General features: G+C 48.4%; 1 protein-coding gene across 5 annotated transcripts in view; it reads right to left on the bottom strand.

Moving 5' to 3' along the window:
- The window catches only part of NKAIN4 (sodium/potassium transporting ATPase interacting 4), a 50698-nt gene that overhangs the window by 15357 nt on the left and 13943 nt on the right, over window positions 1-21398 (bottom strand). For all 5 annotated transcript variants that reach the window (XR_011004781.1, XM_068207912.1, XM_068207915.1 and 2 more), the window contains exons 2-4: window positions 10788-10925; window positions 10184-10264; window positions 1780-1977 (exon numbers count right to left, since the gene is read on the bottom strand). Coding sequence is in view for 4 of the 5 variants with exons in the window: in XM_068207912.1 (XP_068064013.1) it covers window positions 1780-1977; window positions 10184-10264; window positions 10788-10925 (417 nt within the window). In the remaining variant the exon portion in view is untranslated. The remainder of the gene's footprint in view (window positions 1-1779; window positions 1978-10183; window positions 10265-10787; window positions 10926-21398) is intronic.

Raw genomic sequence — 21398 nt, 5'->3', positions numbered from 1 at the left:
CCATCTGGCCCTTAGCAATGTTTTGCAGATGCACAGAGAATGTTGTCATGTGCCTTTGGGAAGAAGCAAAGGAAAAGCCACTGCCAGAGACAGAGTTCTATATATCAGAGTGATCACTTAGCCCAGGGCCACGTGCCTAAGTCAGTAAGCTGCCAAATTGAAGATCTACTCCAAACAGACTCAGTACCATTTGTTGGCTCAACCTCTGGCCCAGGGCACAGGGGCTGTGCCAGCTCAGGAGTTCAGGAAGGATGCTAAGACTGAGAAACCTCTGTGCTTTAAAAGGGGATGTTATGACTGCAAAGTCTGCCCTTGTTTCACCAAACTCAGGTACAGCACCAGTCCTGTTCCACCTAAAAGGCCTCTAAAAGACACCAGGCTGTATTCTCCTGGACACACAGGTTTGCCTTTCTCACACACGGGCATGGCAGCAGCTCTCAGACAGATTCATGCAGATCATTTGGCCTGAAGGAGAACTGAGGGAATATTAACAGCCAGCACACGTGCCAGGGAGCTCATCCAAGTCAGAAACAAGAGCTTCTGCCTCTGCCTCTTCTCTGTGACATGGCAAGAAAAGGGCCTGAGCCTTCCTCCGTCCCTGCAGTTCACTGGGTCACACACCAGCCCGGCTAATAGGAAATGCAGGATCAGGACAGTAGAAAGCTGTACCAAAAATGTGCAGAGAAGTACTTGGCACTCCAGAAACGTGAAAAATCTCTGTTATCCTTCAGCATTTAAACAGGGCAAGTCGCCTTTGTTTTTTAAGCCAAAACTGAAAGCCAAAATGCGAATGGTTTCCCAGTTCATGTTTGTAACTAAAGCCATTAACCCCAAAGTAACAACTCAAGGCAGATTAGAGATGTGGGCTACAAAATGCAAGAACAGCACCAAAGTGAGTGGCACAATGGATATTTTGTTTCAGTTATTTTCACAGAAAAGTGAGAAACAACTAACAGTGAACGTTAAGGACTCTGCATTTTTGCAGTGTACTTTAAAAAGCCTGAGGAAGACTGTGATAAGGAAAGAGTGGATGAAAACATTTAAGGAATATATCTTGGGTATCAGCAGAAGGAAAACATGCTGCTTACTGCCTCCTAAAAGTTGTTTTCATTTTTCTGGAGATCGCTCACAACAAATGTGTAGGTATGTGCTCCACCACCCATCACTGAGCCATGGGGAGTAAGAGCAATCCTTCATAGAAACATGGAATTAAGGTTGGAAGAAGCCTTTTAAGGCTTCAAGTCAATCATCAACCCAGCATCACCACCACATTCATCACTAAATTATGTCCTCAAGTGCTATAACCACACATTTTTTGAACACTTCCAGGTATGGTGGCTCCACCACTTCCCTGAGCAGTCTGTTCCAGTACTTTACAACCCCTTCTGTGCTGAAATTGTCCCATTATCCAAACTACACCTCCCCAGTCCAATATGATGCCATTTCCTCTTGTCTTGTCAAAACCTTTTCTTTTGACCCTGCTTCAGAAGGGTCTCTGTCCTTGTCAAAATGTGAATTCCCACACCCCAACAGAGATTCAGAACCCTTTGTTGCTGTATGGTTGCACAGAAGCATTACTTCAGGCATCAGGCTGCTGATACCCATTTCCAACTGTTTCAAGCAGAACAGGAGAACAATCCAACAAAACACTTTTACAGAGGCTTTTGCAATCAGGCAATACAAAAAGTGTTGGAAAATACAGGCCAACCTCTGTGTCTGGAAGAGAACAAAACCAAACCAGCATCTCCTGAGGAACTGCTCCCCTCAGGAGGCACTCACCGCGATGAGGATCTGGAAGGAGCTGTGCATGACCTCGATGTAGCGGTACTCCAGGGCACAGCCGATGACAGAGATGTAGGAGTGGGTATCCAGCCCCTTGATGCCAGACATTGAAGCTTCCTTTCTCACACAGCCAGGGCCATTTTCACTCCACCAGGATTGGTGTCGGGAGATGTTGAAAGTCAGGAGCTCGCTGTCCTAAAGGGAAGAGTTGCAAAGAGAGCTCTGTTTACTCTGAGAGTGCCAGACATGCTGTCAGATGGAGTTTTCCATTAAATCAATGGAAACCTTAGTTTCTGAGATCCCCACTCCCCAGAAATGCTAGCACAGATCAAAGCACATTGGCTTGATATGCCTTCATAGAATTCATGGAATGGTTTGTTTGGAAGGGACCTTAAAGAACCTTCCACTATCCCAGGTTGCTCCAAGCCCCGTCCAGCCTGGCCCTGAACACTTCCAGGCGTGGAGCAGCTACAGCTTCTCTGGGCAACCTGTACCAGGGCCTCCCCAGCCTCACAGGGAAGAATTTCCTCCTATTATCTAATGTAAACATATGTCCCAGGCAGGCTGCTGTGGTGAGAACCACTCCTGAGGCAGCCCTGCAACAAATCTATTTCACCATCCTCCAGCAGCACAATTTGGATGCAGGCTGCAGACCCAAGAACATTTTGCTAGTGCTTTCTTCATCCAGAAAAGAACTCTCAAGTTCTGGGTTTGGGAGATGAACCCTGTAACTCCAGAGGAAAAAGGTAAGCAAGGCAGCACTAAGTGTCCTGCCAGGCTCTTCCCAGAACAGGAATCAACACAAGCACCTGGAAAACATGAACTTCATAACCCCAAAGTGAATTTCAAAACCCAACAGATCTTCCTCTGTTCCTAGCTTTTAACATGTCTGACAAGATCCTGTACCATTTTTACCTGATTTCCTTCCACACTCTTCACATCTGGTGCTTCTGCATCTCCTGTCAACCCCAGGGCAGCCTACCCAGCCCAGCTGACCTCACAGTGCTGACTGCAGCTTCTTCTAAACTCCTCCCCTGCAATTTCTTATCAACTTTACCTCGAAAGGGTTTTTGTTTTGCTCCCTTGTCTTTCCTAGGTAAATGCTTTAAACCACTTGAGGGGGTTACAAAGTGAAATGCCACACAAGGAGTGCAGGGCTTTGGTGTGCAGCCAGCTACTTTTTTTAAAATGACCACACTTTCCTCACACTTGAGAAAAGCTCAGTATTTATAGGAATACTCAGAAGAGCTTTGGGATTTTGAGCTTGCAGGACATGGCAAAGGTAAAAGACAAACTCAGGACTGGCTGAAGAGCTGCAACCCTTCATGGATGAGTGCCAAGTGCTGGCTGCCCCTGAAGGCCTCTCAGGTCACTTTGATGCGGAATCAACAATTCCTTTTGACCATAAAACAAGGCAAGGGGTTGGAAGTTTTATTCTGAAGAATAGATTAAAAAATTTAAAGGCAGAGAACCTGTATCTCTACAGAGAGGGATGAATGCTGGATATTCACACGTCACTCACCCATTACTAAATGTTTTAGCACCTATCCATAAATTATTTCACACTGCTCATGGCAGGGTCCTACACAGTCCCAGGAGGAAAGCCATGGCTCCCAGAACAGCAGCAGTCAGAGCTTGGGGTATTCACACTTCCCAGCATGGAAAACCTCACATGGCAGCTCCTTTGTGTCAGCTCCCCATAGAGTCAAAAGGAAAAACAGATTCAGAGCAGCTTATCCAAGCCCCTGCTCCAAATCACCCTCCAGAGAGGGCCTGTCTCCACAGCCAACACAGGAGCCAAGCCAGGCAGTCCTGCAGATAGAAAACAGACACTGAAAAGCACGTCCAGGGCCAAACTCGAGTCATGGGGGCAGGAACCTGAATGCCAGCCAGAGAACCAGTGAACAGTCCCCAGCTGCCCTGCTCTGCACCTTGTGTGGGGACCCTCTGTCCAGCACAGACACCCCAAAGCAGCCTGCAGAGCCCTTATTCCAACCTGCTGCAGGGAGCACGTGCTGAGAAATGTGGACAATTAGGTGAGAAGACAGGTGCCAAGCTCCTGACATAATCACCACAGCAGATGGCATGTGCTGTGCAGGAGATGGAGGAGGGCACAGAGATGGAGCGTGGCACCGGGGCAGCAAAGACAATGGGAAAAACTCCATGAACAGTTGGGAGTTCAGCCCTCTCCTGGGCTTCACCCTTCAGTGGCCCACACATAGCTCAGGAAGTCACCAAATCACAGCTCTTCTGCAAAGCTTCTTCTTCTTCCCCCAAGTTTGTGTGTTATGAGACTGATGGATTTTCCCCAGCCTAAGCCAGGCCTCCAGGCTGGGCTCTCCTCCCACTTACAAAGCAGCGTACTCGCTGCTTTGGCTGGAGAAAGAAGCAAACATCTTTCTAAAAAACAAAACAAACTCCCCCAAACAAACAGAAAGAAACCTCCAGAACAACCAAGAAACCCCCCAAGTGAATTCCTGTTTCTTTGCCTGGGGCTCCCCCCATTAGCACTGAACCAAAGCTGCTCCCCAGGGCACCACAGGATCTGCTCTCAACCTCAGTCCCCAGGGCTTCCCTCTCCCAGCTCACAGATGGTGCCTTCCCAAACCTTCTGCCTCACTGATGCAGACAGAGCCCTCAGTGTCCTCTCTGCTCCTACAGAGGCATCAGTGTGTGTTAGGCAAAGTAAGAAACAGGCTGCTTTCCTTCTAGAATCTCCCTTTTGTCAGCCTTCAGAGATTTGGCTCTGGCTTAGCTTTGCTGCTGAACTTGTAAATTCAGCCTGAAAAAGCAGAACAGGTGTGGCTGGAGGTGGAGGAACAGGAGGTCCTAACCAGCTAAAAAGTTCTACATCAGTGCAGATTGGCAAAACTGAGCACATTTGGATTCTAAAAGCACCACAATGCCTCGGACTCATGAGCCATCCATCTCACAGATGTAAAGTGAATACTGATTGCACACTGGGATCAGGGAATGTCTCTGTGCTCAGAGCCACCTTCCTGAACCAGCACCTGTCTGGAGCAAGGGCAGCACGAGAGGGTCTCAACATGCAAAGCAGAGCTGTTCCTTTGCCCGTGTCCCTGGCTGGGTGCCCTTGGGGGATACCTGTGTGATGGGGCACAATAAAAAGAGCACTCGAGAAAATCCCTTAATTGACCTCCCGTTTCTCAGAGTTTGCTGGGAGACCACAAAAACAACTCCAGGACGTCTCCAGTGGTTTGCCAGCTTCGTTTGTGAGAATGTAGTTGGAGAGAAGCGAGACCATGAATAGAACAGCACACAAAAATCAGGAGAAAAGAGCCAGTTTCAAGAAGGGTTAGGGAACAGCTGTTTCCCAAAAGCTTTCTGCGATGCATTTGAAATCTAAACACACTGAAATGCTCCCAGAAGTGGAATGTGGTTGGGAGATGTTAATCAGCCCCAGCAGTGAGCCAGCCCTGCTGCGGGGAGAGGGATCAGTGTGTGCCGGGGCACTCCTCGTCCCTTGCCAGGGCTGTCACTGCCTCTTTAACCCCCAGCCTGGAGGGAAACACGAGCCAGGAGCCACCCAAGCTCCTTCTTGGAGCACCTTGAAGGCCAGCAAAGAAAATCCCATCTCCCTCTGAGCTGCTGCAGCGCCTGGCTGCCCCCCGTTTGCACCGGGGTGAGAGGGAAGACAAGAGCACTGAACCTGCAGCACCTCCATTTCCCAGAGCCTGTTTCCCCCAGCGTGGCCCACGGGAAACTCACACCTACCTCCAACACCCACGGAGCCAGCTGCCCTCCTTTGCTAAAATAGCTTCCTGAAAGCTCTTCTGAAATTATTTTCTAAGGGACACTATCAGAGGTGGTTTTATTTCTTGTTGTTAACAGCATTCTGAATTGCCTCCCCCGAATTTCCTTAATTATCAGGCAAAACCACACTAGGACAGCTCTGGAACAAACTGAACCTCGTTTGGGAGCCACCAGAGCTTGACAGCAGAATCATTTTGAATCTTTTTAGATGGAAACATTTCTTATTAAAATAGGAAATATAATGTTCATCTTTCAGTCCTGCATCACCTTGAGACACAGAAAAACACTCCCAATGTCTCTCAGTGGGCTTGTTGACAATGCCACAGCATTTAAAAGCCGAATCCCAGGCTTCCAAATTCTAAATTTAGAAGGAGTTGAGGGACAGTTTTACATACACATAAATTTATCCATCCTCCTGGTATTTTAGCCAGGTACAAAGTCATCCCAAGATGCCACCCAGATTCTCTGAAATACAAATAGCCCTGTTTGACTCACAAGGGCTGCTTCCATTTCAAGAGGAGATTTAGACCACCACAGCTCTGGATTCAGATCAAAGCAGTGCACAGACAAGAGAGAATATAAAGGAAGGATAAAAACAAAAATTAGAAATCACCAAGAAGGATAATTCCAGAGGGAAAAGACAAAGGAATACATTGAAATACAGGAGACCAGTTCCTCAAACCTCTCTGAATATTTCTCAAGTACGTGATGAAGAGTCAGTCAGCATGGCAGCTGGACAGGCATATGCTCATATGTCTTAACAGCAGGATTTTAATAATTAACTCAGACTGAGGGGTTGCAGGAGGGATGCGTTTCACGCTCGAGTAGACAGCGAGAAGCTTAACATATTATTGCAAACACAGCCTGGAAACTGCAGAGCTAGCTCCCAGCAATTCACCCACCCAAATGGCCAGATGGACACGGGAAAAAGAGGGAGATGGGACAGGAGGAGGAACAGCAACCTGGAAATTGGGCTGTAAGCCCCACCACGGAGCAGTGGCACAGCGCTTGGAGCTGCAAGTGTGCTCAGGAGCACGAGCAGAGCAAGTCAGGAAGGCAAGGCTGCCAGAAGCTGCCCAGAGCACATCACCACCTCCTGCCAGTGCTGAGAAGCAGCCCTGCAAATCCAGGCTGCTCCAGCCCTCGCCTGCTCACTGGCAGAGCACTTCCAGGAAAGCTGGCATGGGCTATGTGCTTGGGGAGGCCCTTCCAGCAGCAAGGGAAGTGCTTCCTCAGACACTTGTGCTGATCCACCTGTGTCTGGCCACCCAAGGAAGTTCTGCTGGGCCATATTTCACACTCTTGCTCCTGCTATGAAAAGATTCCAAGATAAAAAACCCTGGCAGGATAGAGAGACAGAAATCAAGTCAGTTTAGCTCTTCCAAGAAGTAGGGAATAGATTCAGTGATTAGTAGGATTTTTCTTTCCAATAAAAAAATCAGCATAACTGGTGATTGGTAGCTGGTCAGTAATTAGTTATAACTCCCCCGAGCAGGGCTGACCAGAACAGCATCCTCAGCAATTCCATGGCCAGGAGACATGGAATGGACATGCTGGAATAACCTGGAGGATAAAGGAGCACTTCAAGAAATGTGAAAGACAGGAGGAAAGAGAAGGTGAGAAGTGGAGGGAAGACACAGCAGAGAACAATTCCTTGGTAAGGGAAAGCCAAACTGCACCTACCAGCCCTATTCTACTGGTGACCTAAAGTTCATAACTGAGAGATTGTCTCAACCCCTTTGCCAAATCATTCATGGGCTGACATGGGACTGTGGGGTCCCTGGTTTCTGTTCATTAGATCAGCCAGGCACCCAAAGCACGGGGGGCACAAGAACAACATCCCTGTTCTTGTGAACAGCCCTTCCCTGCTCCCATCCTGCATCCCTTCGCCACTGTGAAATCAGACCTAGGCAGCAGAGCACAAAGAATTGTTTGCAATGAGTGCACATAACTGTTTCCTCATCTTTTCAATTCCCTGTGATTTCCTTAAATCTGTTACATTGGAAACACTTGAATCCTTTCTCTCCTTTCTCACCCCACCTGAGTTATCACCTGTCTCAGCTGCACTGGGCTGTCGTTTCCAGGCACCAAGTTACCAAACTCCATTCTCTCCAGTTCCCTGCCCTTTCTGCATTCTCTCACTGTAAATAAGCTGCTGACAGAGCCTGCCCTGGCAGGCTGCCCTTGTCAGAGCACAGCAGGGTCAGTGCAGGGCTGGCAGGAATGCCACTCTCCCACTCCCCCAGGCTCACCAGCAATCACACAAGAAACAGCACCCTAAGGACCTCCAGAGCTCTCAGCCCCTTAAGGGACTTGCACAACCCTGTCCAAGCACTCCCCAGTGTGCTCATGCTCAGTCTAGTAGTTAATGAGTTTGTGTTTGTCAGACCAGCTCCATCAGCCTCCCTCCACCAAAGCTCTTCATCCAATATTTGCAGCTTCCCTGCCTATTGCCAGGCTCATGATGAGCTTTGACTTTGACTTCTGGTCAGGACTGGAGGGCAGCCTCCTCCCGAGGGCGCTGGGGCACACAGAGGTACCTGCAGCCCTGCTGCCATCCACTCCTGGCTGACACTGCCCTGCCCTTGCCCAGCACTTGTACAGCCAAGCCCAGATGTCCTTCTGGGGTCTGATCCCACGACTGACATCAATAAAACACCAGCTGCCTTTGGATCAGGTTTCCAGAGATGCAGCAGGTGGGCCCAGCCTGTGAAGTGTCCTACAGAAACCTCTGCTCCTGCTTCAGGTGGATCTTTTGGTCTCTCCTGGAAGCGAAGATTTGTTTTGCCACTACAAAGACCCAAATTAGTTCAGTGAAAGTGGAAGAGGATGGAAAGCAGCATCATTAGTTTTCCTTACAAAACAGCTTTTTAAAGTGAGAATAGCTCATTAAGAACAGAGGCAAGGCTGTCAACTACTTTACAGCCAAGCAAGCACAAATTCTCTCTTGGTTTTGCTGGTTGCCATTAAATGAACTAATTTCTCACTGCACCCTGAGAGGGAAGTCCACTGAGTCAGTAACAACTTACACTGCAGCCCAACTCTATAAAACATGTCCCCACACACAAGTGTCACCCTGTAGGCTAAATAAAGCCTCTCTGTGTGCTGGCTTGGCTAAAATGAGCCCCAGCACAGAGCAAGGTTACCAGGTGTAGCTCTTCTGTGGCACAAAAGAAGGAGTTTGTGGTGCTGTTTGAATTGCAGAACAGCAACCTGACGTGTTGCAGTGCAGGTTGGGATTAGCAAACGCGAGTATCCAGCTGGCTGGAAGAAAACACTGGCTCTGAGAAGCTCCCAGAGCAGTTTATCAAGCCAACATTTGCTCTGCAGAAGGGAGCATTTAAACAGTTACATAAAATTCTTTTTTTTTTTCAGTTGGTCACAGCCAACATCGAGATCATCTCAGGCTGAGATTTCAGACTATGAATAATCACTGTTTTGGGCAAGAAGTCCCTCAAAGTTTATGGAGTTAATTGAGAGGGGAAATGAAGATGAATTGAGACATTAAGAAGTCACATTTTCTTATCTGCAAAGGATTTAGGCTGCCACTCTTGACTTGCTGTAGGCCTGATAAAACCACAGGGCAATTCCAATTATGACTGCAACTCCAGTCCATGACCTGGAATTTGTGCCAGATGTGGAGTGCTCTGAAATGAACCTGCATCCCACAATCTGAGTCTGCTGTGCTACAGCAACACTCAGAATTCATTGCTTACAGCCCAGGCTTAATTTAGGGCCTGCCTTCCATTTTTATTATTTCTGACTCACCCCTCATTAGGCAGACAGCAATACTCAGCTAATCTAGCCTTCAAAGAGCTTTGCATATTAACTCACAACAGCCTGGCCAGCAGCCATGAGAAACTACTACTGCACTTAAAAAGGAAGAAATAAGGCAGGGAAGCCACATCCCAAGGAGATGAGCCAGATCCCTCTGGGGAGGGATGTTCTCTGCTCAGCAGACAGAGGAGTCTCTCTCCAAAGGTCCAACAGGAAATATTTTGCCTGGTGTGGCAACAACCACAGGCAAAGCAAATCTTCAGCAGAACTGGGAGGCACAAAAATATCAAGAGAGGGTCAGGTGTAGAGTTCCAGCAAAGTCCTTGCTTCAGGTCAACCCAGGCAGCCCCTGCTGCAGCCCTTCCCAGGGACAGGCTGGCAGAAAGGCCACCCTCAGTGCTGCACAAGGGCCCTCCCCTCCATCACACACCTTCTTGCCAAGCTGGGCTCAGATCCCGAGAGGATCACCTGCAATCTGGTGGTCTCCTAGCCCTCCTCTACATCACTGCTGGGAACTGGCCCTCAAACCCCCTCTCCCCTCAGGATGGCTCTGCTGCCAGGCCTGCTCTCACCTCTGGAAAGCAAATGCACTCCGGCTGCTGTGAGGGCAGGGTTTATTCCAGCCACCACCTGCACCAACCAACCAAGAGCTCCAAAAACCAATAGTGGCTCCTCAGTTTCCCAGCAGTATCCCCATCCTTGATAAAGCAGCCCCCTTCACAGGCAGGAGGGCAGGACCTGCTCCCAGGCAGCCCCCAGCCCTCACCTCAGCCATGCCAGCCCTCCCCTTCCCTCCTCTCCCCTCCCCACTCAGCTCCATGCCCTTTTGCTGCAAAGCCTGGGCACTCACCTTTGAGAGCCCTCCCACTTCTAAGTAAAAGCAGATGATGAAGATGTTCCAGGTGACCCAGACTGCAGTCCAGATGGCATACTGGGAAGGAATGGGGTTGGGGAGAGAGAAGCAATAAACATTAGGAAGTCACTGGAATTAGTGTGTGTACATATATATATATTTATATTTATATTTATATTTATATTGATGTATGTGTGCTCTAGCTGGGGGCAGTGGAATGCTCTGGGTCAGCACTGAAATCCTTTCTCTCTTCCTCTGTTTGTTTTGCATATTCAGATGCTGCCTTGCCTGAAAAGCCACACAGGGGCAGGAGTCTGGAGGGATGCACGGGTTTCTGTGCTGCATTTGTCCAGCCCCTCACCCTCCCTCTCTGCTGGGCAGCGTTTGGGCAGGGCTCCCTTAGCACAGTAAGAATGATGTGAAACCTTCCCAGGTTGGCACAAGCAGATTCCTGAGCACAGCCAGGCACTCTGGCTAGAGCAGCGTGCAGGGCTCGTGCCTGATCTCCCAGGGCCTTTGCTCTGCCCCTCATCTGGTGCCACATCCCCCAGAGCACGGCTGGGACAGGCTCTGGGTGCTGGGAGCCCGAGGTGTCACTCACCACCACGATGTAGCGAGGTCTGTACTGGATGGTGCCGAAGAGCCCCAGGATGACGATGATGATGTGCAGGAAGTTGGCGAGGATCGGGGCCCACTGGTATCCCAGGAAGTCGAACACTTGCCTCTCTAGTGCAGCGAGCTGGGAGGGAGAAGGACAAGGAGAGTTACAGTCCTGCACCCACAGTGTTTGAGCTCAAGGTTTTCACACGCTCCCTGAGCAAAGCCCTGCGGCAGCTGAAGGTGGGACTCCGTTCCCAAAGCAATTTGCTGCCCCTGAACCAGGTCAGTAGGACACAAGGCTTGTTTGCACACCCCCCTTCCCCTCTGCTCCCATCCCAGCTCCTCTGCTGGCTGAGCTGCAGGGCTGTGTGGGGCATTCCTCTGTGGTGGGCACCGTGGGGCTCTGGCAGAGGACAGAGGGGAGCAGAGGGACGGAAACATCTTAAATGTTGAACGTGAAATACGTTCACAAAGATGTCAGTGTAACTTTCTAGAGCTCATTTGTCAGAGCCTTCAGCATCACTCCATCATTCCTGACACCTCCTGTGTCTCTGCTCTCTGGCACACATCCATCAAAGTGAGGGAGAGGAGGAAACTCTCTCCTCCACTTTCGCCCCTCAGAAAATGCTGCCACCAGTAAGGAAATTCTGCCAACACATCAGTTTTCCAGGACAGGCTGTGCTCCTCTCCAGCAGTAATAACATGGTTCAAGGCTAGTACTGTGTTCTAGACATAAAACTCCATTACTGTTGGAGTGCTGGGGCTGATTTTCAAACCATATCTGCATAAAGATGTGTTTTTTACCTGTAGCCATCATCTGTTTATCAGACAACATCTGGTCCCCTGGCCCTGAGCCTCCGTGCAGTTGAAAGAGCACAATGGACATGCAATTGCCTGCTGGCCTTTGCATGCCCACAGCCTTTAAATGATATATCTATAGGAGAAATCTATAGGAGAAATATAGTGAGTGTAGGGGGAAAAACTGCTAATGCAGGTTTTTCTCCTGTGCCCAGGCTTGTGTGGAGAGACCTTCTCTTTTTTTTTGGTCTTTATTAGCACAGTGCAAGCCCCTCCATGGACCTGTGTCTTCCTTGTCAGTACAAGATTTGAAATATGTTTAATTATCACAGTAGGCCACTGGGATTGCATTATGGCATTTCATATTTATTTTTGGCTAAATAAATAATTACAATTTACTATCGACAGTCAATATTAATTTAACTCCTAATCAGGCATTAACCATGAGTAATCCTGGTCTGCTGTGTGTAATCAGCTATGTGACACCTTTTCCTGGCTGGGATCTAAGCAGCAGTGCTTCTGTGATGGCTTAAAGTATTTAAGGATGTGAGTGGCTGCAGGTTCCTCTCGAGCCCCAGGATGAGAGAAGCCACATCTGTTAGATGGCCATTATTCCTCCTTCTTCCTGGCTCAGTGGGGAAATTGCCTTCACACCTCTCTTGGGCTAGGAAGGTATTGCAATTCCCAACACTACTTTGAAAGTTCAATAAAAATCTGTATTTCAAAGAAATCTGTGGTTAAGGGCAATCAGTCAGGGAGGGGGTAGGCAGCTTTCCCTCTATGATATCCTATTCCCAAGAAGGACAGAGAGTGGGGAAGGAATGGAGGCAGTCACCAAATCTCTCTCTTCTGCCAAATAATCTTCCCTGAGAAGCAACACCCTCCGAACCCTCTGAAGCACCTGGAAGATGCTGTGGCCACAGAGGGGGCTGTGGGGCGAGTGCTGCTCCCCCAGCACAGCGGGTTTGCCACACCAGCCACAGGTTAAACGCTTAATCCTTCAGGAGGGATTAACGCACGTACCTGAACGACATTGGGACATTTGGGATCCTGAGTGGCTGGCAAAGGGCCCCCTGACTGTGACTGCTTCATCCAATCAGGCATTTAATTGGCTTTGTGTGTTCCAGCAGGAGTGTGAGCGCCTCACCCGGCCCGGGGACACAATGGGGTGTTCACTGAGGTCCAGCCTCCCCTCCTGCCTGCAGGCTCTGAAAATCAGGATGAGCACAGAGCCCTCCTACCCAGCCTTCTGCCATGAGCTCTCCCACTCCAGAATCAGGGCAAGCCTTGTCTGGAGGAGTGATTTCTTCTCCATTCTACTCCACAAGTATTTATTATTAGGGCTGTATAAAAAGGGGAAAGCTTGTCCTGCCACAGCCTTGTTTTATTTCCTGGTGTGTTTGCACCAGGGCTGTGAAGTGACAGATAAACCACCACCCTGGAGATGGACCTGCCCATCTACACAACTTCAGATTTGGGCACAGCTCCTCAAGAAGTCTCTGGATTTTCCCCCATAACCCTGAAAATTATCTTCACACCATACTTCCTTCTCCTTCATCTCTCTTGTCTCCAGGTTCTTTCCATCCTGATTTACTTTCTTGTGTCACTTTCCCAGCATTATTAAACTGGTTTTGTGTACCTGGGAGCTGCAGGCAAGACTCAGCTGCTCCAGAGATGGGCTGTGCCCATCTGCTGGCTCAGGGAAGGAGAGGGGATGTGGGATGTGTGAGCTCACACAAGCTGTTTCCTCATCTATAAAAGAAAAATTATGATTTTCTGTAAAACATGTTGGTGACAAGCAAATGCTACTGATGAAACTCCAACACTGTGTTAGTGAGAGGGAGTGAGTCTGTGCTGCAATCCAGCCATTGGAAATGCAGCCTGAAGTTATCCTGGGCTTCCCCCTGTTCCCTCAGGAATTTACCATAATGAAGGACATATTTGCTGAAAACAAACTGATAAACACCCATTTCACTCGTTACACTGCAGGTCTGTGTGCACAGCTTAGCCACAAAATGCTGCTGAGATTTGCAGGTAAACTGGGCTGATGCTGCGGCTAAGTTGGCCTTGATTTGGGGTTGGGATGTGCAGAATGTCACAGTGTCCTTCAGCCCTGGTCCCTCCAGTCCTGCTCAGAGAAGGCAGGGTCAGGGTTTGCCCTGATCTATCTGTCCCCTTGTACTGAGCCTCTCTGGGTGCCTCTTGCTGAGCAGGGAAATGCCATCTTTCTCTTGTGCTGCCAGGTTTGTGCACAGCAATATCCTCACTGTGGTGGTCCTTACCATGATTCACACTGTCCTATTGAAAAAGCCTATTATATTCCAGAGATACTGGTTGTAAAGAGAAATGTCACAGATTGTGGCACAGGTTTCAACCCACACAAAGCTGACAGGACCTTTCCATCAGGGAGGACAAATTTTTCTTCTTTATGACTGTTCTTATCAAAACCAGGATTCCTCCTGCTCCTTTTGCTTCTCTAACCCCTAGTATACTTTTACCTTTCCTTCTTTAAATTAAATGATTTATTGCAGCACTAAAATCAGAAGAGTTGTGGCAGAATTTTCTCTCCTGAAATAAACCCCGTTTCTGCTGATCTGAGTGAAACTGGAGTAGCAAATAACCACGTGAAGCAATTGTTAGCCAGGCAAACAACACAAGCCAAAGCTCTCTCTTGGGCCATCATTCATTTATACAGCTGGGGAAGAGATGAAAGGCAGAGGGATGTTCTGCAGCTCATGGAGCCCATCCCATAGCCCACACACAGGGAGCACAGAGAGCTCTGGACATGCTCAGGGGCATCACACCATAGAGCTCCTCCAGAGAGGGAAGCTGTACCTGAGCTGGAGGGGTGCCCACAGCAAAACAGCAAAAAAGTCCTAGAAAACATCTCAAAACATGGGACAGTTTCTCACTGGGGGTTCAAACCATTCCAGTTGCTTTTCCAATGGCTCTGGCAGGACAGTGTCACTGGCAGATGTCACTGCCAGCAGGACACTCCAAGCTGGTTCAGCATGGGTTGGGGGTGCTTGTTTAAATTCCAGTCCCTCAAATCTTTTCTATCCCCTCAACTTTGTCTTCTGTTGCTCCTCTCCTGCTGATAAGCTGGAGAGTCCAACCTGCTCCCCTGTGCCCCCATAGTGCTGAGGAGGAAGGGGTGCTGCTGAACAGTCAGGTACCTGTAATTCCTTAACTCCCTGTCCTTTATAGCCTACTATCAAAGCCATGTTATCAGCTAGATTTGCTCTTCTTAATTTATTAAGCTTTTAAAGCCTTTAATCTTATTTGGTTTGTATCTGTGTCTTTCACTGCATTTCTGAAATCAGTTGGGACACAAAAGAAAAAATAACAGTCTCAAGACATGTTGACTCATGCAGACACAGGAAAGGTGCTCAGAAAACCCCACAACAGGTACAGTCACACATCCTTTTGTATCTGTTTCTGTAAGCAAACCTGCTTTTAACCTTTTCAAGTTAAGTTTCAAAATGAAATGTTAGAAATAAATATCCAAGAGGGCAATAAAGGGAACAAATAGGAAAGGCTGATCCTACTGCCGCTGGAAAAAAAAAAAAAACAAACAAACCCAAAACCAACAAAACAACAAAAAAGAAAAGAAAAAATGTTTCACCCAGAAACCCAGGCAATTTTCCACTTGACCTATAAGAAAACAACCTGAAAACTCCTTTGCTGCTCCTGTCTCTCAGTTCTCTTGCTCCTCCTCCAGCTTCAGCTGGGACTAAATTTGCCACTTAACCCCCTGTTTGTCCTTTCTCTCCAGCCTGAACCCAGCAAGAGCCTCGGCTGCAGCCCTGGGTCCCCCCTGCACTGCTGGGATGCTGTGCTGGCTCCTGGCTGATCCCAACACCCTGATCCAGGGTTTGATTTCCAGCCAAGTGGTTTAGCTTTTCAAGAAGATGCTCTTTCTTTGTCTGCTGTGCAAACACCATCACAGCTTTCACTGGAAAAGGCCTTTTCTTGAGGAAAAACCTGCACTGGTTTCCTGAGGTATTTTGGCCATGGGATGTGATAGCTCAAGCTCAGGGCAAAGTCTCAGTGCTACGACCCCTATGATGGAAATTTACATCCTGCTACCTGAAACAGCAGGAAGAAATGAAAAAGTCACAGATTGTATAATTTAAGAAGTATATCTATTTAGGTTTTGAACACAAATATTTTTTTTTTTTTGGTTCTTAAGTTTGGCAATACTAAAGACTTGTCTGCTGTTGAATATTATTAATATATTGGTATTATTATGATATCATGTTTAATTCTACACAGATTTCTATATAATTCCTTTGACTTTGTAAATGCTGGGACAATGCTAGAACTAAAGAATCCTAAACCTAAGCTGCTGTGTGCTGAGACTATCAGAAGCGAGCAAAAAAAAAAAAAAATCCCTTCTGTGCCAGTGCTTATTCAAGGTGGAGAAGATTCTGTGAGTAGAAAAACAATTAAACAATGTCTGCTTTTACCACAGTGGCTGCATTTCTAAATAAATAAGAATTGTTGCAATAACTCTTTAATTAAGTTTATCTGAAAAAGCAGCTCAGTGAGCCATTACTTCCCATCCCCAAATGGAGGGGCTCGTTCTGCGAGGTGCCACGTCCTTGTCTCTCCCAAAGTCAGCCTCTCACGTGCTCACACCCGCTGCATTCATGAAATCTCATTTTTCTTCAGTAAGTGTTGTCAAGGAAACCTTCCTTGGGGCCTTGTGATCCACAGCTCCTTTCCCAGCATCCCTCTCCCCACCACAGAGGTCAAGAGACTAATTGCACAGGAGGTCTCTGTTTGTCACTTGGTCTCTCAGGCATCTTTGGTCACTCTGGCCACTGCATACAATGTGCCCCATTCTCTGCTCCTCTGCTCTGTTTTCTCCCCAGAAGCTGCTGAAACCTCTTCTGTTCACACAGACATTAAAGAGGCCTCCAGCAGCAGGGCTGGTACCTTGAAGTCATTTATATTTCAGAAGAAAACTGGTCACTGTGCTGGCCCTGCCAAAGGGCCCCACGGGCCAGCAGGGGAGGTCCCCATCATGGTCCCCACACCAGGTCACTCCCTGCAGCAGGGCCTGCCTGCTCCTGGGCATCACACTCCGGCAAACACAACTTTTAGGCTGCCTTGTGCCACATCCAAGGATCAGGACTTCCCCCAGCCCAGAACCATCCTGTGCAGAGCCTGGGCAGGTGTGAAACCCTCCCTGTGTTCATCACAGCTTCCCTGCTGAAGCCTGGAGCATCCTGCTGTTAACCATGCCAGGGCTGAGCCCTCACCTCCTCATTCCCCCTGGCCTGGCGCCTCTGAGCTCTGAGTCCTCCCCTCCCAGCATCATTCTGTGGGTGAGCAGTGACGCTCTCAGGAGTGCCACTGCTGTGACCTTGAGCCCTGAGCTTTCTGCTGCCAAAGCCTCCCAGAAACATCTGAGCTGCAAAGATATGTCATTACTCAGTCCCACATGCCCAAATGCTGCTTAGCATTCCAGGGAAGACACAGTCCTGCTAAACATAAGGGATGAGACTGGCACTGAGCAGTGCAGAGAGCTGTTTGTGTCTGGAGCTGAGGCTCTGGCTTCAGGGAGACTGAGGTTTCCTAAGTGCATCTTAGAACCACCAGCTCTGCTCAGCTGAAGACACAGGCCATGCCCAGCAATTCACAGAATCATGGGATCCTTTAGGCTGGAAATTACTCTAAGATCATTGAGTCAAACTGCTCCCTTAGGATAGCCAAGCCCACCACTAAAGCGTGTCCCCGAGTGCCACATTTGAACATCTTTTAAATTCCCCCACAAATAGTGACTCGAACACTGCCCTGGGCAGCCTGTTCCAATGCTTGAAAACCCTTTTGGTGAAGAAATTGTTCCTCATATCCACTCTAAATCCTCCCTGGAACAATTTGAGGCACACATCCAAGCAAACCTCTTAAGCCTTTTTACTCCAAGTGTTGGATTCTGCCACGGAACTGGCAAAACATCAGGAGCTGGCAGTACTTTTTCTAGCAAGGGACCACAGTCCATGGTCCCTGCCACATGGCACATCCAAAGGTGCTCTCTCCTGACCCACAACCTTCTCAGCAGGGTGGTCAGCAGGACAGTGAATTAACTGAGGTTCTGAATGGTGCTCAGAATCCAGCTCCTGGGAAAAAGACTGATTCCTAGGAATGCTTCAGGAAAATTATTGCTCTGGACTGCCTCAACTTCTCCCAAATCAGGGTCAGTCACATGTCTGAGGAGGCTTTTGCTCTGTACCCCTCACAGCCTCTGGCCTGCTTGGTTTCATGGATCCCATTTCCCCTTGGTGCTCCAAGCCCAGGGGTGCAGGCAGCACTGGATATGGGAGCTGCTGTTCCCTGTGCTCCTGCCTGTGTCTCCTGGGGGCACCTCAGCTCTGCACACTGCTGTGATTGCTGATTGCTGGGAGCAGCAATCAGGCTAAATTATTAGGCAGGTGCCTTTGTGATCCAGGCAGAAAAGCACTCTGACAGGAATGACAAACTTGTTTTATTTGCAACCTCTGTCAACACTCCAACCTAAGCTGCCCAAACATAATTAAATTAATCTGTTGTGCCCACAATGTTCTCCCCTAAGCCCCTCCAATATTTTTCTCCTCCCTCAGTTTCATGGCTCAGCTTTGAGACAGAGAGAGGAGGCACTGGAGTGAAGGGGATGTGACTGCATTTACAACTGACATAAAACCCAGTGAGTTTCTTCAACAAGTGCCTGATATTTTTATCACCCAGATGCTCAGGCTCAGGCTCCACACTCCTGGCTTTCCCTCACCTGTTGAAGAACTTGCTGAGCTATCTTAGCCCACCTCATGATCCTGGGCAATCATCCCAGCTGCTCCCCTGAACAGCATCCTGGCATGGCTGACAGCTTCAGCTCTGGAGGAAACTTCTCCCACCAGGAGCACAAATTTCCCCGTTGCATGAAATAATATATATTAAATGTGTGCCATTAACTCAGCAGCCGTTTCCCTCTGGAGATCTGCTACCAGTTATGAACCCATCTAAACACTCCAAAGGCTGTGAGGTAGAGCAGTGCTGGAGATCAGCAGGAATTTAATTTTCTAATAGAGAGATTGATTCCCTACCAACAGGGCTTTATATTGTGTGATCCCTGCCTCTGCTCAGCCATGAAGGCTGAGTTTGGGCTTGTTCCCATGAAAGGGATGCAGGGGGAAAAAAGTGAAAATACTTGAAAATTAGCCAAGGGGCTGTTGTGTTTAGGGAATATAACCTATATCCTTTTGACCTGCTATCCTAGCCATCATCTGCTTACCTAACAGAGAAGGGAAACCATCGACAGGGCTGCCACAGAAGGCACAAGGCTGCCCTGAAGCACTGCTTGGGCCAGCACTGCCCAGCCTGTCTCCTCCTGATGCAGCCCTCTGGAGTCTCCTGGGTGTGGGAGCAGCAGAGTGCGAAGAGCTCAGAGATCCCACAAACTCTCAAGTGTACTAGAAAGACTTTAAATTCTTCAGGGGTCTGACCAAAATTCTCAGTGTATAAAGCCCATGAGACACCAGCTGGACTCACCCAGTTTAGAAAAAAAATCTCTCTTTGCTATTTTATAGGCACTTACTGCAAACTGCAATTTTATTTCACTGTTGTTTACCCCAAAGCAGAATTGTGGCTGTAAATACACCACTGGCAGTTTCCCCAGGGGAGCAGTAACTCTTGCTTCAGGCTCAAAAAGCCTAGCTCAGTTTTCCCTCTGTCCTATCCATGCACAGCTTAAGACTAAAGACTCACTGTGGCCAGGTGACACTGAGACCACCCCCTGCTTTTGGCTTTATGAACAGAAATGTTCACTGGTGTCCCCTGCCAGGCTAATTCATGGCTGGCACCTGCAGCACCTCCTCTTCAGGAAGGGTCAGCCGTGGCCTGAGTGACAAAAAGGCAAAACACCTGCAGAAAGCCACCGGAATCCCTTTTTCTCATCCTGCAGAAGATGAGGGTGAGAGTTTTTTGGTGCACAGCCAGCAAAGCCCCACTCTCTGCACAGGTCTGTGTCACAGCAGCCCTCAGGATGCTCCCAGCACATGGGGCAAATGGTCCCTGTGCTGCTGGACTTTTGTTGGAACCCTCCAGGGCCTTGTGAGCACAAGGTCCCTGCTCTGTCCCCTCCCTGCACCCACAGCTCCTGCCCCACTCCCCCAGCTCAGCTCCCCCAGCTCCTTCCTGCACATGGCACTGGAGCTCCAGCAGCTGATCCCCTTAATTAGGTCACAAATGGATCACGTGTAAAACACTTGCACCAGCCAGCTCTTCTGAAAAACATGCAAACCCTGCAACTGGGGTAAAAGCTCGGGAGAGGAAAGATGCCAAAGCTGAAATAACTCTTCAAAACTTCATCCAGAGGAGCCTTGGTTCAGTTTCTGCTTGACAGCTGGGCCCTGCTCCCTGACACTGGAGCTAAGTGGTGGCTTTGCTTTAATTTCCTCTTGCTTCTGCTGCAATGCCAGATTGCTTGGATATTCGTAAACAGAAGGAATTTAATGAAAATTATAATTAGAGCCCTGCGGTGCTCTTGCAGGTCGCCTTTACACTGGGCTGCCTATTTACATTACAAATCAGGCTGGTGTCACTGCAGAGTCTACAGCAAGAGAGGAGAATTCATTAAAAGGGAAGCGCAGGGTGGGTGAGAAATAGGGGAGAGAGAGAAAATGATATTGTTATTATTAATAATCTAGGAAATTGGGATCTGCCACGGTCTTGCTGCAGCTTTGCTCCTCGAAGGAAAGCTCATCCTAATCAGCCTGAAGCAGGAGGGGACACAGCACAGTCACCCAGAGACTTCCATGGCAATTACTGTACAAATGGACCCTTTTTTCATAGAGTGAGGCTTTCTCACCTCACCATGACACAGAGAAGTGCTCTTAGCACCTAGCTGTCAGTTTGGGGGTGTTAGGAAGAGACAACATGAAGCCAAAGGGACGCAATTCCCCTTATTTTGCAGCTTTCCCTTTCCACCTACCAGCAGCTCCATATGATGCTTTTTGCCCCCTGTAATGCCACGGGCAGCAGCTCCTGCTCCTGCTCCTTCCACCAAAGCCCTCCAGCACAGCTGGGGACTCTCTGTCTTCCCATCTATGCAGTGAAATTAGAAATAACAACCTCGTTTGACACAGAGGATTGCTGCAGACTTGCAAAAAGGTTCTGTAACATCCCACACCAATAATTCTGCCTCAGCACTAACAGCATCCTCACTGCCATTGTGGCTGTTTGGACACCCACCTGCCCGTGGTGGCTACAAGAGGTGGCATTTTAGGTTGGGAACTTCCCATAATGACAGCAGCACCCACCCTAACCCCTCACCTTTCCCTTCACTGTCACATTCTCAGCACAGAGGTGAACTCCCCCTGTTCCCATACCTGCATCCCCCAGGTTAGAAGCTGGAGGTACTTTAGGAGCTGTGGTGCAAACAGGCCAAGTGGTTTGTTTGCATTTCATCCACACTATCATCATATAAAGTGACCCATCCTGTGCCAGCTGGGTTTTAATCATCACCAGTAACACTGATGTTTGTGCTTTGCCCCAAAAAAAAACCCAAAAAAACCCAACCAAAACACAAAAATGTGTTTATATCAGTTAAAAAAAAGGACAAAATAAAAAATTATAGTTGAAAAAACATGTACCCATTTTTTCAGCTGAAAAATAGATATCAGTGAAGAAATACTGACCAACTCTCCCCTAATTAATGTACCAGCAAATTTCCAGGCCTGTCATCAGAGCATGAAATGAAAAAAGAACTGGGAAGAAAATAGTATTTTGGACAAGAAAAACATTTAGCAGTTCAGCTTCTGGTTCCAGTAAAATGCTT

The sequence above is a fragment of the Anomalospiza imberbis genome, chromosome 17 (genome assembly GCF_031753505.1).
Source record: "Anomalospiza imberbis isolate Cuckoo-Finch-1a 21T00152 chromosome 17, ASM3175350v1, whole genome shotgun sequence".
In the NCBI taxonomy this organism is placed as follows: Eukaryota; Metazoa; Chordata; class Aves; order Passeriformes; family Viduidae; genus Anomalospiza; species Anomalospiza imberbis.
The sequence above is the reverse complement of the archived record's forward strand: the minus strand, read 5'-3'. Positions and strand labels throughout refer to the sequence as shown.